At 35.8% G+C, this 26,981-nt stretch overlaps 5 protein-coding genes across 7 annotated transcripts; 1 reads left to right on the top strand and 4 right to left on the bottom strand.

Annotated features, from left to right (window-relative positions):
- The first annotated feature begins 30 nt into the window (after positions 1-30).
- Positions 31-3,494, top strand: LOC111801655 (deSI-like protein At4g17486). Its single transcript, XM_023685717.1, has 4 exons — positions 31-571; positions 1,308-1,569; positions 2,444-2,511; positions 3,002-3,494. The coding sequence occupies exons 1-4, from the start codon at positions 437-439 to the stop codon at positions 3,287-3,289; spliced, it is 753 nt and encodes a 250-aa protein (XP_023541485.1). The 5' UTR covers positions 31-436; the 3' UTR covers positions 3,290-3,494.
- LOC111801652 (glutaminyl-peptide cyclotransferase-like) lies at positions 2,321-26,865 on the bottom strand. Its single transcript, XM_023685714.1, has 14 exons — positions 26,406-26,865; positions 26,000-26,056; positions 24,855-24,890; positions 24,506-24,570; positions 23,885-23,948; positions 23,593-23,710; positions 23,398-23,495; positions 23,149-23,219; positions 23,004-23,031; positions 22,866-22,917; positions 22,099-22,220; positions 19,027-19,032; positions 11,657-11,663; positions 2,321-2,330 (listed from the first exon to the last, which is right to left on the bottom strand). Exons 1-11 carry the CDS (start codon positions 26,676-26,678, stop codon positions 22,108-22,110), a joined length of 975 nt encoding a protein of 324 aa, XP_023541482.1. The 5' UTR covers positions 26,679-26,865; the 3' UTR covers positions 2,321-2,330; positions 11,657-11,663; positions 19,027-19,032; positions 22,099-22,107.
- LOC111801656 lies at positions 3,727-6,920 on the bottom strand. Of its 2 annotated transcripts, none has more exons than XM_023685718.1 (2): positions 6,755-6,920; positions 3,727-5,184 (listed from the first exon to the last, which is right to left on the bottom strand). In XM_023685718.1, the coding sequence occupies exon 2, from the start codon at positions 4,753-4,755 to the stop codon at positions 4,102-4,104; it is 654 nt and encodes a 217-aa protein (XP_023541486.1). In that variant the 5' UTR covers positions 4,756-5,184; positions 6,755-6,920; the 3' UTR covers positions 3,727-4,101. The 2 variants fall into 2 exon arrangements, with proteins under 2 accessions (XP_023541486.1, XP_023541487.1); XM_023685719.1 differs by lacking the exon at positions 6,755-6,920 and adding an exon at positions 6,536-6,746.
- Positions 15,139-17,336, bottom strand: LOC111801653 (beta-carotene hydroxylase 2, chloroplastic-like). 2 transcript variants are annotated; one of them, XM_023685715.1, is made up of 7 exons: positions 16,778-17,336; positions 16,587-16,646; positions 16,426-16,497; positions 15,929-16,063; positions 15,626-15,751; positions 15,379-15,435; positions 15,139-15,295 (listed from the first exon to the last, which is right to left on the bottom strand). In XM_023685715.1, exons 1-7 carry the CDS (start codon positions 17,165-17,167, stop codon positions 15,203-15,205), a joined length of 933 nt encoding a protein of 310 aa, XP_023541483.1. In that variant the 5' UTR covers positions 17,168-17,336; the 3' UTR covers positions 15,139-15,202. The 2 variants fall into 2 exon arrangements, with proteins under 2 accessions (XP_023541483.1, XP_023541484.1); XM_023685716.1 differs by lacking the exon at positions 15,929-16,063.
- Positions 18,784-21,674, bottom strand: LOC111801651 (probable serine/threonine-protein kinase At1g01540). The gene is made up of 7 exons (XM_023685713.1): positions 20,949-21,674; positions 20,674-20,781; positions 20,453-20,578; positions 20,175-20,336; positions 19,955-20,081; positions 19,005-19,219; positions 18,784-18,917 (listed from the first exon to the last, which is right to left on the bottom strand). The coding sequence occupies exons 1-7, from the start codon at positions 21,446-21,448 to the stop codon at positions 18,899-18,901; spliced, it is 1,257 nt and encodes a 418-aa protein (XP_023541481.1). The 5' UTR covers positions 21,449-21,674; the 3' UTR covers positions 18,784-18,898.
- Positions 26,866-26,981: the final 116 nt, after the last annotated feature.

The following is a 26,981-nucleotide window of genomic DNA, read 5'->3' as shown; positions in this document are numbered from 1 at the left end:
AAAGAATCTAAAATTTGGTTTGTTAAACGTAACATATTTCTGAGATCCAAGTGATTTTGCAGAGTTGTGAAGAATAATTAAAAGAAAAATGAAATACTTGAAGAATAATCTAAATTCGAATTCGTCTTTTTAGAGTTTAAAGAAAGAAAAGGAGGAATTGGAGAAAGAGATTTCGATTTTCGAGGCGAAAAGATTTTGAAATCAGAGACCGCGAAGAGCAAATCATGGTGTGAAGTGGAGAGATGGCGGTGGTCGAAGGGTTCTTTTGATTTCATTTGAATCCAATTCAATTCTTCGAACTGAGAGACATTGCGAGGCAAGTTTCAGGAGATACCGGTGGTAGATTTAGGGTTAGGATAATTTTGTTTCAAATTCTGTGAGAAGAGGAGGACTAGGTTTACAGTTTAGGGTTTTTGTTTGCGTTTTTCTTGAAAAAATGACTGACGTGATGCTGCATATATACGACGTCACGAATAGCGGATCAGATAAGACCAACAATACAATTGTTAATATCAACAAGATCTTCAAGGATGGAATTGGTCTAGGCGGTATCTTCCATAGCGCTGTTCAGGTTTCCCGCTTTCTCCTCTGTTTTTCTCTTCGTATTTACATGTTAATGTAGACTAAGTATTGATGTTTTCTCTTCGTATTTACATGTTAGTGTCTGCTTAATGATCCAGTAGTTTACTACGTGTTGCTCTGATTTAGGTTGATATTGGCTTTGATGGAGGTAGAGATTTGATACCTACTAAGGATGTAATGTGTTACAGTTCATCTAAGACTTTTGAGAAAGTTTGTTAGTTCTATTTTTCGTGATAGAAATTAGAATTTGTTCTTATCCAGAAGATATTGGACTCTGTGGTTCACTCTAGATTGTGAGATATCGTTATATATTTTATCTCATAAGACGTGTGATATTGTTTGCAATAGATCGTGTAGTAATTTTCTACTTTTCACTCCCATTCTCGCCATGGATAATCATAGATTCTACTCTGACATTCTTGTTACCAATGTCTACTAAAGCAACATTTGGTAGTTTCCAGGATATTTTGTTATTTCATCCGTTTAATTCCTACAGATTATGGCGTTCTTCCATAAGAGTTTAGCTATCAAACAATGTGTAGATTTTGCAGTTAAGATTTCTTCATAGAAGCGATGAAATATTATTCTGAAATGAATTTGCAAAGGTGTATGAAGCTTCCACTATTGTACTCTGCCAATCACATTCTCCTAACCATATTTCCCTACACAGATTCATGTCTATTGTGGTTGACGGGGTGTTAGACTAATTGTGCTATGCACTACAGGTTTATGGAGATGATGAATGGTCTTTTGGGTTTTGTGAGCAAGGAACTGGAGTTTTCAGTTGCCCTTCTGGACAGAATCCGATGTACACATATCGTGAAAGTATTAACCTTGGTAAAACAAACTGTTCAATTTTCAAGGTGAATCAGATTTTAAGGGAACTTAGTAGAGAGTGGCCTGGAAGTTCATATGACTTACTTTCAAGAAACTGTAACCACTTTTGTGATCAGTTCTGTGAAATGCTCAGTGTATCAAAACTTCCAGGTAATGTTATCTGTGTTCATACTATTATGATCTATAATAATAAGATCTTTGTTCTGAGACAATTTCTGTGTGCATTTGAGGCATCAACTAGATTTATTATGCCTGATGTTTTATGGAGATAATGAAAGAAATTCCTTTACGTCTATTAGGTTTCTAAGTTCATGTCAGCATGTTTACCTTCTCTCATTTACAGTATATATTTGAATCATCATGGTTTTAATATAATATTTCTGTTTGTTGTTCTAGTTTTAAATGACACCACTTTTGATGATGAGTGGCTTTTATTGCTAAAAAAAGCTCATTAAGCATGTCGATAATAAGTACACTATTGGTCTTTAAGAGATATTAAAATAACAGGCTTCTACATCTTTGAGCGTGCGCATAACTGAGTTTGGGGCTTATTTGAAACATAGATCTTATCAAATACATCTTCATTTTCTGGCTATTTTAGTTCTCTCTCTGTCTCTTTATTTTTGTTTTCTTTGTACTAAACTAACTGTTATACTCTCTTCGCTGTCATTCTTATTTTTGTCTTTGCATTTCATAAAAGTTGTTACTTTTTCCTAGTCATTTCATCTCCTAATAATTGACTGGTATTGGTTTCCTTTTTCCTTATTTCTCCATATCTTGTGTATAATCTTTGTTACAAGTGATGGAGGTGAGAAAACAGTTTAGACCTGAAAGCATGTAAGGATGTATAATTAAATATTTGAAGCTCTGGACTTTACATTGATGTCATAGGATGAAATAATGGACGTAGACTGGTAGAGACTATTTTCTTTTAAATGGAGTGATTATTTTGGCAAATACTTTAACAAGTGGATGTTGATTATTTTTTGGGAGCAGAAGTCTGATGATGCTTATCCTGTTGTAGGTTGGGTTAATCGGTTTGCCAACGCTGGTGATGCTGCATTGGAAGTAGCTGGAAACACAGCAGTTCGTGTAAGATTTGCGCTTCATCATTTATCGCATAACATTTTACATGTCAAAATGACTCTTTTCTGGAACGAAGCAATATTATGACATCTATATCTTAAGGGGAATTTTACCACTACTTACAATTGCTTAGCCCTTTGCATCTAGGCTTATTTTTGTTACAAGTCTTTCTTTTCTGAAAAGGCAGTACTAATCTTGTTGCTACTAGGTTTGAAGTGTAGGGATGATCGATCCATTGCCCAAGGGTTAATATATGAATGATCTGCATGCAAATATTCCTATGACTTTAGGTGTAACTTCCAACGTCTAAGATTTTGTCGTTTTTGGTATTTATGTTCCTAAGACTCATTACCTAAAGACAGTATTCTTTTTTTTTTTAGAGATGAAAATAAGATGTTATCGACATTGTATACTCTATGCGTTGGGTTGGGTAATTATAACTTGTGTAATGAAATGAACTAAACTTGCTTTGTTGGTTTTGATGGGGTTGTTGCAGTTCAAACAAGCGAAAACGGAGATCATATCGGCCAGCAAAGTGGCTTACCGTTTTATTCTAGGGGCCACGAACAACGTCATATCGCCCACAGAGTCTACAGATGACTCAAATAGAGGTACTTCTAGATTTCAAGCTGCATGGTTTAAGAATCTTATTACCACAGGTGCCAAACCATCGAGTAGTTCAGAAGTAGAGAATGAAGTTGAAGAAGGTGCAGCAGAGCAACAACGCAAAGCAAATGAAGAGACACCAATATTGCTCAATTCACGAGCGCATCAAGACATGTGAAAACATTGTTAGGTAAAAGTGGAAATCTGTGTTGATGATCTTAGGTTCATTTGTTTCTTTAAGTGTAAAATTTCATTTTTATCACTGAGAAATATATAAGTTCTGTGTGCGTTTATAAGTGGGAATCGTGTTTGATGATATTCTGTGCAGAACCCTGCAAGTTGATATTTTATAGATAAATGCAACCCATTTCTTCGCTTCTCAACTGATTTATATCTTTAGTAATGCATAATTTATGCTACCGACATTGCAGCTTCTATTCATCTGGTAAATCATAATCAACCATCTGATTAAGAACGTAAGTAAAATTCGAAAATTATTTCATGCCAATACATTTTAAAAGTGGATCTCAAATGTCTGCAAATATTAATCGCTGGTTTTCTGTTAAAAAAAGGATCCATTTTGAGCAGAGAATAATTTATGGCAGGCATTAAAGATTATTATTCTACGTGGATCAATAACTACTTTCAGCATTCAATCCCTTCCAAGCAGAAAAGGCAATCCAGTTAAGTCGTTGAAGCCAAAACATTTTTCTATAATACAAAGTCATATAAAATACAATTCAACAAAGACAGGATTGATGATCTCAGTGAGCGGGCTTGGCCAGAATGCACATTTGAGAACAACTGCTGCCGAGCGTGCCCTTGGAGCACGCCAACGCATGACTCAAGAAGGTCGAATTCGCGAGCTTAAAGTCCATAAGAACAACTTGGAACTCCCTCAAAAACACGACAAATCTTCCACACGCAAACAATTATGAGAGCATGTACCAGAACACCATATTACCACAATTTCAAACATGCGAAGTAATTTTACATACCCCTTCGCTTCCTGTTAAGGGCGTTGAATTCTTCATCCCCATCTACCGTAATATGAAGTGATGAGACAGCCTGCGCCGCTATAATGCCAGCAGAAATCTCACTTACAGCTCCATCAACTTGCTTGAAACATAATGCACGGTGATCTTCAGCATAATGTCCAGCAGAGACCGACCAATAATCGCTCCCAAAACCATGCCACATTGATCCAAATCTATCGATGTTAGAAGTCCAACCAGTCCCATCAAGGGTCGTACATCTCCCAAACTCCTGCACTGGAATGTCTGGTCTTGAAACACTCATTACGTGGTCAAACTGCCCAGGGCAGTCCCAAGGGTTGAGACCGTCGTTTTCTAGAAGAATCTTGTACGAGTCATCTGAGTCTTCACCAATCAGGACATGCAGAGCAACAGCCTCAGCAATAGCAGCACCTTCTTCATCTAGCCTTTGCTGTTCTTCCTTCTTCATTTGTTTTTTCTTTTCAAGTTCAGATATAATAGCTGCTGAAGTCGCAAGCGCTTTTTCTAACCGCCTCTTTTTCTTCTCAGCTTGTTTCTGACGATCCAACTCATCCTTCACCTGCTTCTTTTTTGCTTTCTTCACGACAGGCTGTCCTTTATTGCCCATACTAGTCACAAAACTAGCCATAACCTAACTAAACTTTTCAATCTCTTTTTCGAAAAACTAGTTGTAAGTAGTATATATATCCTCGTAATTGTTTTTCCATCCTTTCATCATGATGCTATAAAATCTACAGTGGATTACTTTATATATATATATATATAAAAATCTACTATAATTTTACTATCCTAAACACTACACCCACTCAGGTCTGTAGGAATACCTCATTTTCCTGACAATGCAATCCCAGACAGAGACAACAGGTGACAACAAAAGAGCATATTTGTAAGAAGTCATAGAACCACCTCTTGGCACCAGTCGTCCTAGTTTTCCACAACCTTTCCACTTTCCCATTTTGTTCATATCAAATGAACCAAAGAGTGCAATATTCCAACCGAAGCAACAAATACAAAGCTGTCTAATTGCAAGCAACTCACATGAGCCTCTTCCTGATGGCTGTGGATTGAAGAGAATAAACTAGTCAATAATCTTCAAGACCATAGAAAAAGAAACGGAAAAAATGCCTACTATAAGCTATTCAACTGCTAACGCTGTTAGTTACAATTAACAGCATTCATGGAGACTGCCAAAGAACAAACGTACAAAGAGACCTATAAAGAGAACACTAAAAGAATCTAACACCATGTACTAAGTACCTGAGAGTTACCAGCAAGAGCCAGGGAAGAGACAACATGCCATAAAATCATGAAAAATTTCAGGGAAAAGATAGGAAGGAATGCTCAATGGTTTTTTTTTACCCGGATAAATAGGAAGGAACTCAATGCTATTAAAAGCATACACCGCATAATAACAATAATATTAGCCTTCTGAGCCTCAGATCCTAAGTTAATTGTCACAAACTTGCACCCCCGTTTATGCATGCTAATTCACTTGTACAATCCTTTATTCACCTACATGTTCCACATGTGATAATCATCCCTCATACAAGAAGACATTAAATATTCAAAGAAGAAAAAATCAATTAATTGTGAACAAAGTACAGCAATAAATAAAAGTTGCAGAGGGTCAGAGGAGGAACCTGAAACAAAACATATTCTAAGTAAGCCATCTATAAGTTCCCCCCAGGGGTGATGCAAAGCATAATTGACCATCAACTCAAATGACTGAGACTATCACCCACCACCATCTAAATATGTATTCACTTAAATAATGAGTTAGTTCTTGGTAGAATCCTCTGATAAAGACACAAGTTAAGGGTATCAAACTAAACATGATAGAAACCTACAATCTGATCTACAAACCAAGTATTACATGCCTATGAGCACAAAGCATAAATGGCCATCAATTCAAATTTAACTGAGACTTCACACCCAACACCATTCACTGCTATGAGTTAGTTCTTGGGTACTATCCTCTGATTTGTTAGAAACCAGCCACCAAGTCTACAAACTAAGCATTATACACCCATAACAATGAGTCATACATAGTGCATAGTAACCTCGATCCAATATGGAAATGGGAATTCCAAAGTACTTAAACTACTTGAACAATCATCAACATCAGATCGAGATATACAGTAAGCAAACTGTGCACATAAAAATAAACCGAGGTAATTCAATCCAAATTCTTCACCATGCAAGAAAACGACAATTGTTTCTAAACAAAACCAAAAGAAAAATAGATTCGGGGCTCAATCGCATCTCTTTGCTACTCAGATCACAGATTTTAAAACATTGGATCCCCAAAACTACAGCAGTGTAGGGGATACAGCAAAAAATCACAGCAAAAAAGAAGAAAATGTTCAAAACCTAAAGCAGACTAACACAAGTGGCAGCTAATGATATACCGGCTCATTAAGAGTACGCACAACGAAAATTAGGGCTCAAATCCTGTAGCGTTGGATCCAGATCCATAAATATAGTGATAAAAGGGAGGAAGGGGAAAGACGGCAAACAAGAAACAGGTTTCAGAAGTAAATCGTGCAGAAGGTACATCTCATCTGTAAGAAATTTTACGATAAATATCCAATTTGAGGATCAAACAACTAAGAAAAGAGAACCTAAACCTTTCAGAATGGTAGAAAATAGAAAGAGGTCCCCATCTCCATTATCGCGATCTACGAAGTGAAAGCCCCAAGAAATTTAGGGTTCAGACAAATGCCGATTTCGGATCCAGAGAGAGAAAAGAAACGAAGAAACGTTGTACCGTCGGAGAAATAGTAAAATAGAGAACTGACTTGGTGAGAGAGTGAAGATAATTCTTCACAGACAAATCGAGAATCACCACGTGGCATGTGATGGCTGGCTTTGATGTAAAAGAAGTATTGGCATCTAAATTATCTGGCTGACACCTTCTAGGCGGCTCGGCTCTCATCGGCTGGCCCACATCTCACTCAACTTCTTGCGCCTATTAAATAAATTTTTATAAATCAATTAATCTCACCTATTAAAGAAAATTGAATTTTAAATGTAAACATAAACAAGCTATGAGACACTAATATAAAGCCTATGACAAAAATTAAGCCTTTTCTTTTTAATAATAATTATGAAGGTATTAAGTGAAATGGAAATAACCCAGTTGGAAACCGAGCATTAATGTAATAAAAGCTCTTAGCAACCTCTAGAATCTCTTGACATGGAAAACTAGTGTTCCTGAAAACAGAGCATTAATCGAAAATTAGGGTTCCTCAAAAATTTTGTGGATGCCAATTGCAACTGGCATTCCTTGTTAGAGAGACTATTTTGAGATAAACAATCTATTCACAATGACAGTTCATAAAATTTCACTTAGAGATGGCCATGGTTCGAAGCAGGGACAGACGGAGACGACATTTGGCGGGAGTGAGACAGGGAATATAATCCTCATTTCTTATCCTATTTCCTTAATATGGAAAAATTTCTTCCCTTCCCTCCTCATTCCTGGTTTAAACGATGATTTTCCCTCTATTTAGAGTGAGTCTATAAGAATCAGATGGACATCTCTAAATATCAAATGGGGAAGTATAAATGAGTGCAAGCTCTACAATAATCATATAATATAAGAAAAACCGTGTAACTATTATGCTGATCCCATTTCATAAAGTAAAAATACCATATAGTATCAAGCATACAATATGATGAGAGAATCTACCACTCCCACCTGAATCCGAGTGTCTGCTGGCCTTGAGCCCAAAAAAGGTAAAGCAACGAGGTTTAATCAGACTATTTAACACATCTATCTCAAAAATATGAACGGTAGTTACAGAGAAATTTGTGATTTTGATATGAAACCTTATTTGAGATTTTCAACAGCTTTGGTTGTCTGGCCAGAAAAATTGATAAAGAACAAGACCATACCTACAAATACAGGGAGATTGAAGAGAATCTGACATTTCAAGCAGAAAATACAAGACACTGGGCTAAATAAGAAATTTGATGAACTTCCAATCTATAGAGAATTTGATCACAAACTAATGTGAAAATCGATGTCATTGGGTTTCGGATGGGCCTGAAACACATAATTGGAATCTAATGCGGTGGTACCATATTATCACATCAAGATATTGAATGGCACGCGCAAGTGCACGACATTCAAATTCTAAAATGGAACAGACAGAAATTCTTTAGGACCAAGAGAACAAGGTATCGCTATTAAACGCACAACCCATGATAAGGTTTGTGGTCAACTATGCAAGCAAACCTTCTTGTAAATATAAGACCGAACTGCTGAACAGGCTAATTATGAATATCAAGAACCATAGTGCGCAAAAGATACCTCAAGACTCCTATTAAGACATGTTGTGTGAGATCTCAATCAATATTGTTTATAAGAGTGTGGAAAGCTCTCCCAATCAAATGAGTTTTAAAAATTTTGGGGGGAAGTTCGAATGGGAAAGCCCAAAGAGGACAATATCCGCTAGCGATGGGCTTGGGCCATTACAAATAGTATCAGAGCCAGACATCGAGTGATGTGCCAGCGAGGAGGTTGTACCCCAAAAGGGTGGACACGAGACAATGTGCCAGTAAGGATGCTGAGCCCCGAAGGGGGGGATTGAGAGGTCTCACGTCGATTGGAAAGGATAACAAAACCTTCTTTTTGTGGAAACCCCTAGAAGGAGGTAGAACAAAGGTATGCGAGCAAGGACATTGGGTTCTCAGAAGGGTGGATTGGGGGGCTCCACATAGGTTGGAGAGGAGTACGAAACCTTCTTTGCAATTTCTTTACAAGATTGTGAAACCTTCCCTTAATAAACGCGTTTTAAAAATCTTAACAAAAGTCCAAATAAAAAAGCTCATAGAAAAGAAAAGCTCTCGAGGGGAAGCATGAAAGGTCGAAAGTGGACAATTCTCCAAGTTTGTTAATAGTAGAGTGAATATCAGGTTTGGCATGGGTAATTATAGAGATACTGCTGGGAACCATGTGTAAGGCAGAAGAGATTGGATTGATCACGAGAACGCAAGCAGACTTGAAAAGAGGCCCAAATTTAGCCATGGGTGAAGAGCAAAAGGCTTGATGTGGGCTAACCCAATTCGTGCAAGATCATCTCAATTTGGTTTGACTAACAAATGGACCTAAGAGAATACAATATCCATCAAGAGTTAAAGAAGGATGAAATTATAACTAGTAAATATAAGATTATCAACATGTACAAGATTNATGGAGGAAATTGTGGGCCACCTTATGGCTTCCACTAACATATTCCAAATAAAAAAAATTAATGAATTAATTAAAAGAGCTTCTAATATTCAAAACACGATCTTCTCCAAAAATATATATTCTAACAACTTTATATTTAAAGGAATTTCTAATTTGTATAATAAGATTCAAATTTTAAAAAATACTCAATAAGAATCGCTTTCTAAAATTTATTTAAAAAATTGGTAATAAAAACTAATTTTAATATTTATTAGTAATATATATAGACTAAATTAAAAAATTTAAAATATAAAAAACAAAACAAAACAAAATTCTGAGTTTTTTATTCATGGAAGAAGAAGCATTGGAATTTCCGTATTGAGTTTGAACTACCCGTAAACCAAATTGAATTGACTAAAGATGAGGATGACGTGCACGCTTTCGAAAATTCCGCTTTCCACTGAAAGAACACAATAAAATAATATTCTAAAAAAAGAATAATAATAAGAAACGGTGGACTTAAAATGGGACCAATTTCCAACCTTTCTTAAAAAAAAAAAAAAAAAAAAAAAAAGATGCATTTAAGAACTCGTATGATGAAATTCAAGAAATTATGCATCTTAATGCAAAATATAAATCACTCAAAAAACAAAAACCATTTGAAAAAATCAATTTATAAACACCAATTATAAATTTTCATTCAACATAATTTTAAACAAGGCTAGAAAATATAATTTTTATGCGCACAAACACTATTTGAATGTCACATCATGTTGTGAAAGAAATGGAAAAATATAAAGCAATGAGAATTTGACAGATATGGAGCAGAGTTCTTAATGGAGAACGAGGATATTATAAACTATGAATAAAGAATTAGAAAGTGCAATGCATGAACCCTCCCACCCCCGAGCTTACGGCTTTAACTTTACAGAAATGGTTGAGCAATTTCCAAGGGGATCCCATGGGGGTTGACAATGGCAACGTGGACTGGGCGAGAGCGTAAGAAACAGACACGTAAAACCCAATACCTCGAATGGAGACAACAAAGTTTTAGGCTCATCTCATCCCTTGCAAGTGGTTTTGGTTGGGGAGTTTTATCAAACAGGTGGAGTGCATTATAGGGTATTTTGAGTTTCAAAAGCTATTAGTGTTCGATGACAAAATTCTAGAAATGCATTTAAAAAAAGGCATGATGAAACGGAAGAACTCGAAAATCCCATAAAATTTGGCCATTTCTAGATTCTAGGCTTTTTATCAAACACCTGGCGTGCAGTATTTGGATAAGACAAAAGACCCCATTAATTACAAAAAGAAACTCTTGTGTGTGATTTGCATGTGATATATTATAGCCTAATCAGACTCCCAAATAGAATAGGGTTGTTAATCCAAGAACGTAGGCACTAATTGACTCCATAATTCATAAATTAATCAAAGGGAAGAAGCTTTTCACCGACCTTATTATGAAATTCCCGGTGGACCCATTTGGGCACTAAAATGCTTGGCTTTTGGTCTGAAATTTCAGCATACCTTGTGTGAAAATGAGAGAGAAATAGAGAGAAATGTTGACACTCCGCCAATGGAGATGACTGGCGCGCGGGAAGGTGTTGAAAGGGAAGTGTGTGTCACAATTTAGTGCAACTTATTTTAGTTTGAATTAGTTATGGAATATATGATATTCGTAATCTTCCAGAATATATTAGTTAGGAAATATATTTTAGATATCGTAATCAGTTGAATTTGAATAGTAGTATATTTTATTTTATTATCAGTATTTAGTTAGTTTATATTTTCTTGGTAGATATTATTTAGTATCTTGTATCCTATTTAAAGGTGGTGAATATCAATGAAGATTGAACATTCCATCCCAATTCTTTTTGTCATTCTTAAATCTGTATTCTTTCGTTGAGTAATAATATTTTCATATCTATGCACACTTTTGAGTGGTAGATATTGCGTCAGTTGGTATCAGAGCCAAGTTGGTACGGTTTAATATTATTACTCAACGAGATGAATAGTGGGAGTGCTTCTATGGGTGTAGCTATGGAAAAGCTGGTTGGCAATAACTATAGTTATTGGAAGTTATGCATGGAAGCTTATCTACAAGGGCAAGATTTGTGGGATTTAATTGAAGGTGATGACACAGAAATTCCAGCCGATACTCCACAGAATGCAAAATTACGCCAACAATGGAAGATCAAATGCGGAAAAGCCTTGTTTACCTTGCGGACTTTGATTAGCAAGGAGTATATTGATCATGTTCGTGATTTAAAGTCACCAAAGCAAATATGGGATACACTTCAAAAGTTGTTCACTAAGAAAAATACCGCTCGACTGCAATTTCTAGAGAATGAACTAGCTATGGTAACTCAAGGTAATTTTTCGGTTGAAGAATATTTTTTGAAAGTGAAAAATCTGTGTTCTGAAATTTCAGAATTAGATGCTGAGGAGCCAGTGAGTGAGGCTCGATTACGGCGTTATCTTATTCGTGGATTACGAAAAGAGTTTATGCCATTTGTTTCCTCAATACAAGGGTGGGCAAATCAGACTACAGTTATTGAACTGGAGAATCTTCTTTCCAATCAGGAAGCATTGATTAAGCAAATGACTAGCAGCAACGAATTTTCCCCAAAGTTAGAAGGTGTGTTGTATGTCAAAGATCAAAGGAGACAGAATTTTCATTCAAAGCCTTCATCTAGCAATGGGAATCAATTAAGAAGTGAGGAGTGGTCAAAGAAGCCATTTAAAGCTTGTTACAGGTGTGGAAAACCAGGTCACTTTAAACGAGATTGTCAGGCGAAAGTGGTGTGTGATCATTGCGGAAAGCCAGGCCATATTAAACCAAATTGCCGAGTCAAGATGCAGGAATCAGAAGCAAATGCGGTACATGAAAATAAAAGTTCTCCAGATCCAATTTGGGAATATTGCTTAACCACTGAGATTCTTGACCAACCAACAAACGTGACTTCAGCCGTATATCAAGATGATGTCTCTACAGGTGATCAAAATTCTAATTCTAATTCCACTACTTACGCTTCTGAGTTTGATTCTCTCCAAATTTCGCATCTAGACTCTCTCTTTTTCTCCGATTTCAATTCTATTGCCCCTGATGACTCTTCTGTTTACTCCACGGCCTTGGATTTGAGATTCGACGAAAATGAAGTTGTCGAGCTAACGTTTGACGATCTTGACGGTCTTTACCTCCCCTCTGAGGCTGACGATTTTCTCATCTTGGAGAATTTAGATCAAACTACCAATTTGCAGGATTCGGCTACTGATGCTCCGCCCCAGTCTGACCCAGAAATAGCTGCACTGCTTGATGATGATGATTTATCACGATTTGGTTCTGATGTTGAGGACTTGGAGGAGGATTTCGTAGTTCAGGTAAATTTATGTGAAGAAGGGGAGGATGGTTCAATGGATAATAAGTTTAGTGTGGCTAAGGATTTTGAGAAGGCGACAAGAAGCCAGAATATTATTAATAACAAATCTTTTGGCGATGACATTTTTGAGGATGCAGATGTTGACCATGTGGAGGATGATGTTGATAAGCCACGAACTCGACAGCTTTTGGATGATCGATTTGATACCCTCTTAAGTCAGGACTATGCATCTAGTGACAATAGTGACAGTGCTTGTGATGAGCATGATGGTTGGGTAGCTGAAGAAGATGAGTCCCTTGCTCAAAAGCTCAAGCATGCCCTTGATGATCATAGTAAGGATGACTTGGACCTTGACCAAGGATATAAAGCTCCTGCAAATATATTGAGTGGTAAAAAAGGATCAGAAGATCAAGAGCTTTTGCAGTCTGCCAGTGATGTAATTCACCGGTGTATGGAGTATGCTGAGTCTGCACAAGTTGAGATGAATTATTACTCTTTGTCATTAGAATTGGAGCAATCAAAAGCTCAGATTCAATTATTAGAGGGTCATATCAATAATTTGGATCCTGCCGTTAAGGCCTTGAAAGAGGTCATATTCATGAAACCAGATTATGTTGATGCTCACTGTGATTTGGCATCCGCTTTGCATGCAATGAGGGAAGATGAGCGAGAAATTGAGGTGTTTCAGAAGGCAATCGACTTGAAGCTTGGCCATGTAGATGCTTTGTATATTTTGGGTGGACTTTACGTGAACTCAAATGGTGAAGGAGCTTTTATAGTTGTTGAAGCCTCAAAGTTTAAGACCATTGGAGAGAAGACTGTTTTGAGACCGGAACTGTCAAATGCTCTCAAAATTAGATCTTTTCAGAAGATTACCCGATTGAATCGCTGTGATGTGAAATTTATTAAGAAGGAAATCATTCAACATGATCTGTCAATGTCTTATTCAGGTGGTGGCATGCCTAAGAAGTCCATAAGCAAGCCTAGCTGGAAGAAATTCTTCGTAGATTATTTTGTTCGAGAGAAAGTGTTAACGCAGGATGTTGAATTGCAGGAAATACATACTAATGAGCAAGTTGCAGACATATTGACTAAGACACTTACCAAAGTGAAATTTGAAGTTTCTCGTAAAGGCTCTCGGAGTTATTGAGAAATAAGCTTGCACTAAGGGAGGCTGTCACAATTTAGTGCAACTTATTTTAGTTTGAATTAGTTATGGAATATATGATATTCGTAATCTTCCAGAATATATTAGTTAGGAAATATATTTTAGATATCGTAATCAGTTGAATTTGAATAGTAGTATATTTTATTTTATTATCAGTATTTAGTTAGTTTATATTTTCTTGGTAGATATTATTTAGTATCTTGTATCCTATTTAAAGGTGATGAATATCAATGAAGATAGTACATTCGATCCCAATTCTTTTTCTAATTCTTAAATCTGTATTCTTTCGTTGAGTAATAATATTTTCATATCTATGCACACTTAGGAGTGGTAGATATTGCGTCAGTGTGAACGTCTCTATTGAGTAAAGAGTTCAAAATGAAAGCCATTTAGGATACTTTATTATATATATCCTTTCATTTAGGCACTTTTTCTTTTTTAAAATATTTTTAATTTAAATACTTATTTCATCATTATTTTTTAATTCTTGACAACAAATTACTTTTTTTATAATTAACTTTCGAAATGTCAGTTTAATCCATTTGATTCTTCTAAAATGTGATTTCATTCATTTATCTTTTATTTATATTTTCATTTAAAAATTATTTATTTGATTTAGGGTTTGATTTAAAAATCAAAACTTAGTGTGATTTAATTAATATCTCAATTCTGTTAAATAAAAAAGAAGTTATGCTTTTTTTCATATGTAGTTAAGAATGAGAAATAGAATTGAGATGAAAGGTATGTATCCTCGTTAATATTCATAACTTTAAATATAATACAAGCTATCAACTAATACCTACCGGTGTACAAGCTATCAACTAATACCTAACAATAAAGAAAATATAAACTAATTAAATATGGACAATAAATAAAATATACCTCTCAAATTAGAGAAGAAATAATATAAATATATTTCATAATTAATTATGATAATATAATATAAATATATTTTATAATTAATTATTATAATATATTATCTAAATATTATATCGTATTTGACATTTAACTAGTTGGAATATTTACCTATTTTATTAAATTATGAAATATCGAAAATTACACAAAGTTATGAGCGAGTTATTTACTTTTGGCTGATTTGTTTTTTTCACCGTCACATTAGAGAGTAAAAAGTAGAGGGTAAGTCCTGGGTAAAAGCGAATCCTTCCTACCAAATTTACCATCTCATTATTCTACCCTTTTGCCTCGTACAGTAAAAAATTGGGGAAAAAAGGAGGCACTGATCTAAACTTTCACTTTTTAATTATCAAAATTACTGCTAGGGGAGGGTTTTTTTTTTTCCTTTTCATTTTTTACTTAACATCAACAGTGGGGCCCTCTGGTGACTGGTTAATCAAGAACCGTTGATTGGTTTTTTGGCCGTTGATTTTATTCTTCTGTTGATTTCCTTCTCCAATTCTTCAAGGCCTCCCACTTCCTCTAATTCCTGAACCACAACATTTATGAGAAAACCATTTATTAAAAATAAATAAATAGACAAAAATAAAAATAAATAGACCCGAAACTAACCTTTGGACCCAAAAACAGCCCGTACGGAACACCGTTGAACTTTTCCGAATGATGAAGCTACATTCAAGAAACAAAAAAATTCATAAAATTCATTAGGGAAAATAATATTGGAAATTTAAATTGGAGATAATATTTTAAATCTAGAATTACATTTAGACACGTGCAATTAATTTTCTATATGCAAGTTAATAACAAATGTTATTAATTTTAACTGTAAAAAACATAATTTAATATGATATTAAATTACCTGGTGAGCAGCAGCGACCTTTCTGAAGTAGGGCACGTTGGCAATGGGACCCACAGGGAATCTTTTGTGAACGAGACCGTCGTGGACGAACATGTAGGCCATCCCAAACACAGTAATTCCAAGGCCCTGCCACAACCCGCCAGCGTGTCAAAACGCTTTCTCAATTAACAACACTTTTCTAGGGCTATTTTCGTCATTTAACACCGTAATTAGCGCTAATCCCTAGTGATTAGTTAGGATATGAAACAGACTCAGATTCGGAAAGATTGCGAGAGAGAGAGAGAGAGAGAGAGAGAGATTTACAGCGCCGAAGCAGAGACCAGGGACGAGGCCTTTATGGAAGAAGCCGTAAGAGAGGAGAGCTATGGCGGGCACGGCGTTGGTTATGGCGAAAACATCGTTCAATTCGAACGGTCCTTCTCTTGGTTTGTGGTGAGACTGTAATATTCAAGATCAACAAAGTCCAAGCGTCAACGATTTTCATTTTTAAATCAATGTTGTTTGTTTGCTAGGAAAGTGAACATGGAAAATGAGAGAAAGGTCCACAGCGAACGATCTGTTGTTGTTAATCAAATCTTCTCAACAGCCAAAACATAAAAAAAATACTAAAGCGAAGTGATAAGTGCGACTGTGCGGCAATTAACAAGTCCAAGCCTCAACGATTCTTCTATCCTTTTGAATATTGATTGTTCGCTATGAAACTGAGGTTCATCGTGGGTTATTGTTGATAGAAATTTTCACAGCAGAAATGAACTCAGAAATACGAACTTCTATAGATAAGAAGGATTAGAAACCTATACCTCGTGCATATGCCACAAGGAAGCGTGCCAGAGAGCCCTATGTGCCCATCTTGCCCAAAACTCCATGCCGACCTGATATTCCCAAATTGATTGTGAAAATCGGCCTATAGTTCTTCGAGAAAAGTAGAGAATACAGAGATGAAATGAGATTTAAAACGTACAGCGGCACCAACGGAGAGAGCAAATGTACCAAACATTTCAGAGAAAGGAATCTCTCCGCCCTACACACCGCCAAATTGAACAGTCGCAATTCAGTATTTAGTCGGAAGAATACGGCGCGATGAAAACAAAAACAATTCAAGTTTCTATGGAGAGAGAGAGAGAGAGAGAGAGAGAGAGAGAGGGAGAGGACCTCCATTTGCCAGTGAAATCGGTAGTAAACTGCCATGACAGCCATGGAAGTAATTCCAAAACTAGACATAACTGCAGCAACAAGATAAGTGAAGCGCTCCGATTTCTTCCTCGCTAATTTCTCTGCAACATGAGGCGATGGGATCTGAGGGACTATAATCGGTAAATTTTCATCTGCGAGATTTTCCACCTCGCTGGAACTACTCTGATCCTCAACGAGCACGCAGACGGTGAGCAGCGTTTTTCTCCGCATCTTCCATTGGATTCTACTGCTCCGGAAGACCGAAGATGGATACAGAAACGGAGTTCGAGGTTTAGGGGAGAGATTGGAGGAAGTAAGGAAGACATGGAATGGTTTGGGCCCTAAGACGGCGGAGACGCTGGCCGCCATGGGAGAGATAAAGGAGAAAATACAGTGGAAGAAGGGGAAGCTTCTCGGAGAGAACGACAGCGGCGAGAGAGAGCTAAAAATGGAGGTTGAAGGAACAGAGACCACAAGTTCTTATCGGTTTGAAGTAGTGGAGTCAAATACTCGGCAAAAGAAATAACAATAAAAAATTGGGCAACTTGGTTGGAGTATTTCCTTTATATACAAAATTGTCATTTTCACTTTTTTTTTTTTTTTTTTCAATCCTAAAACTTTAAACTTCAACTAAAAAATACTTTTAGTTTTTCAAAAAGTTTCAATAAATTCTTTAAATTTTTTAAAAATTCTAAAAATATAGTTACCATTAGTTTTCACCGATTAGTAATTTATTTAAAAAATAACTTAACAAATTTTCATTATTATTCATTATTATCCTTAAACTTTGTCCTTTTTAGTTCACCCTTTTCAATTATATCCTNTTTTTTTTTTTTTTTTTTTTTTTTTTTTTTTTTTTTTTTTTTTGAATAGAATAAGGTTGTTGAAAATTAAGGAAGTTGGTGAAAGGGTAAAATTGATGTGTGTGGACCAAGGGCTGAGCAAAAAAGAACAGTGGACTGGGAACGTGAGGTTGATGGCTGCCATAGGAACAGAAGACGACACTGACAGCTAATCGCTTAAAACGACAAAACCATTTCCTTCATTTTTCCCATGCAATCACATCTTGCCACGTGACCTGCCGCCTCTTCCACACCCCTTCTCTAGGGGGTTTACTCTATTATTGTCTCCTACGTGGATCTCTCCGAATTTCAAATTTCGCTCCCCAGTTGACACGTGGACGTTTTGTTATCTCATGTGACACGTGGACGTTTTGTTATCTCCTGTGACACGAGACAGTCGAACGGTGTTGCTAGGATGTCACGCATCTCCCAGCTACTACTTTTAGTTAAACGTTTGGAAGATTTTAGGGCCCTACTTAAAAAAAAAAAACGAAAAAAACAAACCAAATATTCGAATTTAGTGCTAAAATTGTTTTTTTTTTCTTTTGTTTAGTCATCCATTCATTTTTTACGTCTTAAAAATAANAAAAAAAAAAAACACACACACACACACACACACAAAGTCTATTTCCAAAAATATTTTTTAATTTTTAAAGTTTTATCGGTAATTCTGAAGCAGAAAGAAATGGTATGTAATTTTTCAAATCTCAAAACTATTGATTATAGTGAGAGAATTAAATTCAATAGAAAATGCTGGACAATAGGATAGTAATTTTATATCCCATAATATTTGAGGTTTCTATATATATTTTTTTCAGAGTATATACAATTATACCTATTTTTATTTATATAATTTTAAATTTAAAATTATCTCTAAAGAAAATTATGCTTTATTTATTTAATATTTGTCCGCAAATTTAAAATATAAATTAATTTAATTTATATTAAAAAAAAACCCGAAACTTCAAAAGCAACTTTATAAACAAAATATAAAACCTCTATTAAACGTATTAACCAAATTAGTTTTGGTTTTATAACAAAACTATAATTCTTTAAACTAACTGAATATTGAAAACTATGTACTTTTTTAAAAAAATTAAATAGAATTAGAATTCTTTAAAACAAATTATATATGTATGCAATTTTATCCTTCAAAAATGGAAATATATAAATAATAAAAAAAAATACCTCAAATTAATTAAATGTATAATTCTTTTCCAAGTGCAATGCTAATCAGCACATCTTCACAAGAACTCACTCATTCCGATCCGACAGCCCTACAATGAAAGGAGTTTTTTTTAAAAAAAAAAAATTTAATGCATGCATGTAAATATGTATGAAGGAGTGGGCATGGAAATACGTACATGAGGGAGTAAAAGGTGAGGTCCTGAGGCTGAAGCATGACAAGGATTTGGCCCATACTCGGCCTATGCTGTATGTCTGGATCAACACAACGAAGGACAATTAAAAGCATTCGTTTGAGTTGCTTTGAAGTTGGCTTTTCTTCCAATTTGGAATCCACCATTTCCACTTCGTGTTCACTACCAATCAATGATTGTACCCATTCTACCAAATGTGCCTGCATTTTTTCCATATAAAATCATCATTCTACTATCCACACTCGCTTAGATTTGAGCTTGTTTTAGTCGCAAAAAAACGTGTAGCATACTGTAACAACTCAAGCTCACTGCTAGCAAATATTGTCATTTTTGGACTTTTGCTTTCGAGCTTCCCTCAAGGTTTTTAAAACACATTTGCTAGGGAGAGGTTTCCACACCCTTGTAAAGAATGTTTCGTGTTCTCCTCTCCAACCAACGTGGGATCTCGCACATACTAAAAACACATCTGTTAAGGAGAGGTTTCCACACCCTTTTAAAAAAAAATTTCATTCTCCTTTCCAACTGAAGTTGGATCTCACACACATACTAAAAACACATCTACTAGCTACTAGGGAGAAGTTTCCACACCCTTATAAAGAATGTTTCGTTCTCCTCCCCAACCGATGTGAGGTCTCACACATACTAAAAACGCAGCTACTAGCTACTAGGGAGAAGTTTCTACACCCTTATAAAGAATGTTTCGTTCTCCTCTCCAACCGATGTGAGTTCTCACACATACTAAAAACGCATCTACTAGCTACTAGGGAGAAGTTTCCACACCCTTATAAAAAATGATTCGTTCTCCTCTCTAGCCGATATGGGATCTCACACATACTAAAAACGCATCTATTAGCTATTAGGGAGAAGTTTCCACACCCTTATAAAGAGTGTTTTGTTCTGTTCTCCAACCAATGTGAGGTCTCACACATACTTACCTGGGATGATTCATTGGAGTCGAGAGGAGCTCTACCAGTTATCATCTCCAAAAGAAGTATACCAAAGCTGTAAACATCCTTGTTTTCAGTGAATGGGCTAGATGATCCATTGTTAAGGGATTCATATCTGAGAGCACCAACAAATTTCATTTGAAGAAGTGAGTGAGAATAGCATCAGAGCAAGGAAAAGGGAAAAGGGAAAAGGATAGAGACCACTGACGCTTCTCCAACCAAAGGTCCCTGCAAGTTCTGTGGAGGAAAAAGGGAAAGTAGACCGAAATTGAAAATCTTGGGATTCAAATCCTGATCAAGTAATATGCAGCTTGATCTTAGCCTGCCATGGAGAATTTGTGGTTCCACATCCTCATGAAGATATGCTAATCTGCAGAAACACACGCAGCTCCCAATGTTCTGAGTAGTGAAGGAAACAATTTTGCATCAATCTTTTCATGAATCAAAACACAGCATAGCATATATTTGTGCATACGTGCATCTTACCCTTTTGCAATGCCTTGAATAATGTTCATCCTATTGGACCATGACAGAGGGCTAAACGGTTTCAGTGGACATCCATGAAGCCATTGATGCAGATTTCCGTTATCTACATTTTCATAAACAAAAATCCTGAACAGCAAAGATACGAAGCTTTTCAATCTCATATTCTGTATTTATAAACCAATTTTGCGTAAAGAAAGGTGAAAGATGGGCATGAACATTACCTATTTTTCTCAATTCCTTGAGTGCGGTATCCAAGCAATTTGACCAGATTTTTATGGCTAATATGTTGAATTCTCTCTGCTTCTCGGATGAATTCATCGTCTTCAATACTGATAAATGAAGATTTAAATGGAGAAAATCCTCTCTAACAAAGATTTTATTAATCATTGATTTCATGCTGTGCGATGTTAGATCACAATAAAATGAATCAAGAGATAATGAATCACTAACGGGATTTGGTTGCATATATGTTGAATTTATGAGATTCAGAACATACCTGTTATTTGCATTGAATATCTTGACAATCACTTTTGTATCATCGGCCAAAATTCCAAAATAATCAACATTGTAATCTTCGATACTAATGACATTCTTTGCGCTGAATCCATCCGTCGCTAGCTCAATCTCATCGAGCGCAAATGTGCTCCTTCTATGCCCATCCTTGACCGCCGCAATCGAGTACCGACCGGCCGAATACTCCCAATCTGTGCAAACACTATACTGATCAATATTCACACTACCTTGCCGTGAAAACTGATCGTCGGAACCCTTCTTTTCGTCAATCTCCGTAGAAACTTCTTCTGAAATCGCCGTTTCACGATCTTCGCTTTGACAGTTCCGATTCCGCTTACGACGATGACAATAGAGTTGACAAATGAAGGTAAGAATAAGAATTAGAAGAAGAAATACACAAATCACAATGAGAACCCATAGTTTCACTCCCGATCCTGTTGGCCTGGATAGCCATGTCTCAATAGAAACCAAGTTGAATGCCATGGCGGGAGAGGGAAATGAACCTGTGAAATTTAGAAGTCATTAATGAAGAAGACGATGTAGTTTTTGAGGCAGAAGGATTAAGAAAGTCACAATCTGATCTCTTCGCATCGTTCCAATCCTTTGGTCGCTAATAACTAACCAGCTTGAGTAGCGGCAATCTGAAGTAGTTCTTCCACACGTTTCATGAAAATGTTAGCCACGTCACATTTTTCTATATTTATTATTTTTTTAGGAAAAAGATTTTGTTTTAATATCTTCTGATATTTAACACATTTTATAAAATTTTGTAAATATAGCAACTTTTTTTATATTTAACACATTTTATAATATTATATAAAATATCAAAATTTGATTAATATTGTACTACATTTACTCCTTATATCAACCCGTGAAACAATATTGAGATATTTACTATTTTAATTTGTGATTTCAAATATTTAATCACGGTGAATTTTAAAATTAGTTCATAAATTTATGATTAGCTTTTACAAATAATAATAATAATAGCTATTTAGGCAATTCTATAAACTACGAAAGCATATTCTTTTATCAATTCTTGATTGTAAATTATTATTTGTTAAATTACATTAAAAAGAGTAATTTTAAAGTCTAAATTAAAATATTTTACATGAACTAAATAAACTAAATCTCAAAGCTAGTCAAAATGTAATTGGCTCACGCAAGCAAAGCTGCTTTATCTCTTTAACAGTATAATGCTCCTTTGATGGCTGCAGTTTGATTTCGAAGAGATTTGGCCATAGCTTTCCTGTCACTGAAGGACAAGTGGGGGCATAATTAAGATATCAAATAATGAACGATCAACAATTAATAATTTTGTGTTCAGGATTGTTGAGAGTGCGTCCCACTATGGCTAATTTAGGGAATAATCATGGGTTTATAAGTAAGGAATATATATCTCCATTGGTATGAGACATTTTGGGGAAGCTCAAAGCAAAACCATGAGAGCTTACGCTCAAAGTGGACAATATCATACCATTGTGAAATGTTGTGATTCCTAACATGTTATCGGAGTCATGCCCTAAACTTAGCCATGACAATAGAATCCTCAAATATCGAACAAAGATTGTGAGCCTCGAAAGTATAGTTAAAAGTGACTAAAGTGTCGAACAAAGTGTGTACTTTGTTCGAGGGGCTCCAGAGAAAGGAGTCGAGTCTCGATTAAGGGGAGGCTTATAGTGTACTTTGTTCGAGGGGAGGATGGTTGAGGATTGTTGGGAGTGAGTCTCACATTGGCTAAGTTAGGAAATGATCATGGATTTATAAGAAAAGGAATATATTTCCATTAGTATGGAGCATTTTGAGGAAGGTCAATGCAAACCCTAGAGAGCTTATGCTCAAAGTGGACAATATCATACCACTGTAGAGAGTCGTGATTCCTAACATTTTGATTACTTACCAAAAAGGCGATTTTTGCCGCTATCCCATGCAATGCCATTTAGAACATCAATCTGTAAGTAAGAATTGAATAATCAGAATTGAATAATCAGAATTGAATCATCCAATAGATATAAAATCAATGGATTGAAGCGCTTACTCGTTTCCCCTTTTGCAACAATTCCCTTCTGTAACATGAAATGTAAGAAAAGTAAGATTAATGTGGAAATTCAAAGTCTAGTTATGATCAGAAACTTCATTACAATTATGGCGCTAAACATAATAAACAGTGTTCAAAGAAAAACCTTAAAGATGGGAGGAGAATCCATCCAAGCACACTTCCATCTTCTATTGAGATTCTGACGATGCAATCAGTCTACAAAATGGAACCTTCAATTAGATCTTTACAAAGATGCAAGAAATAAATAACAATTATGAATGGTGCACCTAAGAATGTAATCATCTTAAGACTCTAGAAACAAGAACATAATTTCCAAACAAAGTTTTAAAAAAACAATAGAAAAAAAAAAAAAAAAAAATGTCGGAGAATATACCATAAAAACATTTGCCCAGATTTCTCCATTGACGAATTCCAGCTCATTGAGGTTATACACCTCATCTCCTTGATAACTCACAACCCATTTATTTGTAACTGCATTAATTGGGAAAATGGTATATTATTTATTAGTAACTCACAACCCATTTTTACGGGTCATGAAATTTAATTTAGAGTAAAACAACAGAGAAACCTGTAAATGTCTCTGGATCAATCTGATATAATGTTGATGTCCCATCACTTCCATACAAAATTTTTCCATCTGTTGCCAACCCCCAACCATCAGTCATTTGATGAGTGAATTCCTTAACCTGCACACAGAATATAAATAACATTTAATTTAATTTTTTTTAAAAATAATTCCCAAAATATAATCTACTTAAATATAACTAAATCTCCTCTAACTTGAACAACCTAGTAATGAATCAAGCAGCCAAGAGGTCACATAAAAATTGAAGAACAATGAATAAAGATGAAGTACAAACTTTGCTTAAATTGTTTTGGTCATATATGAAACCAGTTTTCTTCAACCAAGTTACTTGAAACAGCCTACAAAAGAATATAGAAAGGGCTACATTAGCAATACTGAAGACTCTACTAGGATACATTTCTAACTGCTATAATGAATAGAGATTCATATGACAAAGTGAAGTAAGAACAAATTATCTTTCGAAGATGGGAAAAAAGGTTAGGTGGCATATAAACTATAACAGTCCAAGCCTACCGCTAGTAGATATTGTCTTTTTTAGACTTTCCCTTCTGGGATTCCCTTCAAGGTTTCCACGCCTTGTTACAATGAATGCTTCGTTCCCCTCTCCAACCAATGTGGGATCTCATATAAATACACAAAATTGGTTTGAGTTCCCGAGACCAAACACCAGATTAAATTCCTAGTTTAAATGGTACAATGAAATCATAAATGCCTCCATTACAATTAATTGAAAGAAGTGACCATTTGAGTTCATACTTCAATCGTTAATTTCCAAAACAAGAAATTCGTCATATTTTCTTCACAGATATTTGCAACTGACGAATTAGAACTGCCATTCTTTCAATGGCTGAATCAGCAACAAAAACAGTGCGTTAATATTTAAACCATCACAGACCTTTCTCCAAGAAGTGTTAAGCCTTCCCCAAAGTAAGAGGCATCCATCTCGTGAAGAGCCTCGGTCTGTAGAGGAAAGTAAGTAAAATAAATAAATAAAAACCAACAAAGAAATTGGAATGCAATGCTGAACTGTGTTTTGCTAGTATTATATGATTGATCAGCACGAATAGACAGTTAAAGTCTCTAAGGTATTACATGTTTTTCATCTCTCGACGACATGAAAACTCAAAACATAATGAAAATTGTCAAAATTTAACGATACATAACGTGATCAAAAGAATGAATGTAACGGGTAAAAATGTGTCGCTTCTTTTATTGCATACGAGAAATATGAAAATGAAAATTACCTTCCCAGTAGAGAGAGCGACTTTTCGAACCGACGACTGGAACAGAAAATGTATATAAAGTCAAAACCAGAGTCATTCAATATTCACCAAGTTAATTGATAAATAAGTGATATTAAAATTCACATAGCTAAAGAAATGTAATAATTCCCAAACACAAATTAGCCAACCGCCCAAGCCCACTTCTAGCAAATATTGTCATTTTTAGGCTTCTGTTCAAGGTTTTAAAACGCGTCTGCTAGGTAGAGGTTTCCACACCCTTATAAGGAATGTTTCGTTCCTCTCTCCCACCGATGTGCAATTTCACAATCCACCCTCCTTGGGGCCTAGGGTCCTCACTGACACATTTCACAATCCGCCCCAATCGATGTGGGATTTCACAGTCCACCCCCCTTGGGGGCCAGCGTCCTCACTGGCACAGTGTCTGGTATCTGCCTCTCATACCATTTGTAATGGTCCAAACCCAGCGCTAGTAGATATTACTCTTTTTGGGCTTTCCCTCTCAAGTTTCCCCGCAAAAAACGTGTATGCTAGGAAGAGGTTTCAACACCCTTGTAAGGAATGCTTTGTTCCCTTCTCCAACCGACGTGAGATCTCACATAATAAGAAGAAGAAAAAAGAAGAAAGTCCTAGTGCAGAAGTAGAGAATGAAAATGACAAAGCAAAGGTCTCAACGAGCGTCAAGTACTTCCCGATCCTGTGTCATGTGCAACGTCCATCAATGATGGTTCATTAATGTCCATTGATTTAGACTCCTTCCCCCTTCCTAACTACGAATAAGATCGAGATGTTTATAAATACCAATTTGTTGACTATTTCCTTCCTTTTTAGGTGGTCTACGAGCTGGTCAGTAATGGAAGCAATCGTCCCTACCGTTGTAAAATAAGAGCACGACGGATGAGAATAAACTACATAATGAAAGTTTTAAATCCCTCCTCAAATTCTAATCACAGTCTATTTTTTTTGGAAGAGAAGAAGCGGAGATAAGGCCATTGTGACCATCTGAGACAAAGCTACAAAACAAGGACATGCTAATCAGAAAGGATGATACAATGAATTGTTCTTGGACATGATTGGTAAAAATTGTAAAAAAGCTATAGAAATTGTCTGCTTTTAATTACACGAATCTGAACAAAATGTAAATTCACCTGTCCATAGAGGCCAGTTGACTCAAACAGTGTGTCATTTTCTACATAAACCAGTCCCTGGAGAAGCAAGAGACAAGAGTTATCAAAAACAATACTCATGAATGAGCTTTGTAATATAAAATTCCAACAGAAAACAATTCAGTTTCCATGATAACTCATATCCAATAGTCACCTAAAAGCAGACAAGAACACGACAACAACGCATCACTATAAGAAATAGGTACACAAATCAACTCGTGATTTGAAGAAAAATGCTTAGACGGAAAATTACAAGATAACACTTCGGAAATGGTCTCCATGCATTTGTATCAGTATGTGGCGATGAACAGTATTGATGAATTTCAACCAAGTTCAATCATGAGCAAAAATAATGAAGAGACTGGAAATGGCTCGAAAATTGGGATACCTGAGTGAAGGCTCTAGGATCGTGAGGAAATTCATTGACCACCTCAATAGAGTAAATTATTGGCGATTGAACTCCATATTTGGCCGATCTACGCAATGCATTCAGAGAAATGCCGGAGACCAGAACAATAAAGAAGATCAGGCAAATCGAAACCAGCAGGGCAGTACTTCTAGGGGTACGGAAAGGTCGAGAAGAAGGCCGAGAAGCCATGGCTGCGGAGGTCTTGAAATTCGACCGCTTAGACTGCCTCCTCTTCCATGATCCATCCGCCATTGGATGGCAGATTGTAAATTAATAGCAAAGAAGGCAGAGAAATAATCCAATCGGCATGGTTTAATTAGGAAGAGGCTTAGATTATGGAGACTGGAAGGCAGAAGAAACAACGCTGTGTTTGGAGTTGAAAATGGAATACGGACCATTCATTGGAGGAGATCCGTCTCCAACTCTTCTACTCCCGCCGATACTTTTTGATTCAGCGCCCAAATTAAAAATAATAAAATATTGATTAGATTATTATTAAGAAAAAAAAAATCAAAATTGGGTTATATCAACTAAAATCATAAATTAATTATTATT

Source organism: Cucurbita pepo, chromosome LG09, assembly GCF_002806865.2.
Source record: "Cucurbita pepo subsp. pepo cultivar mu-cu-16 chromosome LG09, ASM280686v2, whole genome shotgun sequence".
Classification (NCBI taxonomy): Eukaryota; Viridiplantae; Streptophyta; class Magnoliopsida; order Cucurbitales; family Cucurbitaceae; genus Cucurbita; species Cucurbita pepo.
The sequence above is the reverse complement of the archived record's forward strand: the minus strand, read 5'-3'. Positions and strand labels throughout refer to the sequence as shown.

What these genes read in the sequence shown, in the direction of transcription:
- LOC111801651 (XM_023685713.1), bottom strand. Translation starts at nt 21,448, where the DNA reads ATGGCATTCAACTTGGTTTCTATTGAGACATGGCTATCCAGGCCAACA. An exon ending in ATATTCAATGCAAATAACAG is followed by an intron (nt 20,782 to 20,948) that starts GTATGTTCTGAA and finishes TTCATTTATCAG; the next exon opens with TATTGAAGACGATGAATTCA. An exon ending in GGACCTTTGGTTGGAGAAGC is followed by an intron (nt 20,082 to 20,174) that starts GTCAGTGGTCTC and finishes TGGTGCTCTCAG; the next exon opens with ATATGAATCCCTTAACAATG.
- LOC111801656 (XM_023685718.1), bottom strand. Translation starts at nt 4,755, where the DNA reads ATGGCTAGTTTTGTGACTAGTATGGGCAATAAAGGACAGCCTGTCGTG.
- LOC111801655 (XM_023685717.1), top strand. Translation starts at nt 437, where the DNA reads ATGACTGACGTGATGCTGCATATATACGACGTCACGAATAGCGGATCA. An exon ending in TCTTCCATAGCGCTGTTCAG is followed by an intron (nt 572 to 1,307) that starts GTTTCCCGCTTT and finishes TATGCACTACAG; the next exon opens with GTTTATGGAGATGATGAATG. An exon ending in CTGGAAACACAGCAGTTCGT is followed by an intron (nt 2,512 to 3,001) that starts GTAAGATTTGCG and finishes GGGTTGTTGCAG; the next exon opens with TTCAAACAAGCGAAAACGGA.
- LOC111801652 (XM_023685714.1), bottom strand. Translation starts at nt 26,678, where the DNA reads ATGGCGGATGGATCATGGAAGAGGAGGCAGTCTAAGCGGTCGAATTTC. An exon ending in TCGCTCTCTCTACTGGGAAG is followed by an intron (nt 24,571 to 24,854) that starts GTAATTTTCATT and finishes TTTCCTCTACAG; the next exon opens with ACCGAGGCTCTTCACGAGAT. An exon ending in TGATCCAGAGACATTTACAG is followed by an intron (nt 23,496 to 23,592) that starts GTTTCTCTGTTG and finishes CAATTAATGCAG; the next exon opens with TTACAAATAAATGGGTTGTG.
- LOC111801653 (XM_023685715.1), bottom strand. Translation starts at nt 17,167, where the DNA reads ATGGCGGCCAGCGTCTCCGCCGTCTTAGGGCCCAAACCATTCCATGTC. An exon ending in CTCTCTCCGTTGGTGCCGCT is followed by an intron (nt 16,498 to 16,586) that starts GTACGTTTTAAA and finishes TGGGAATATCAG; the next exon opens with GTCGGCATGGAGTTTTGGGC. An exon ending in GGCTGTTTTTGGGTCCAAAG is followed by an intron (nt 15,296 to 15,378) that starts GTTAGTTTCGGG and finishes GTTGTGGTTCAG; the next exon opens with GAATTAGAGGAAGTGGGAGG.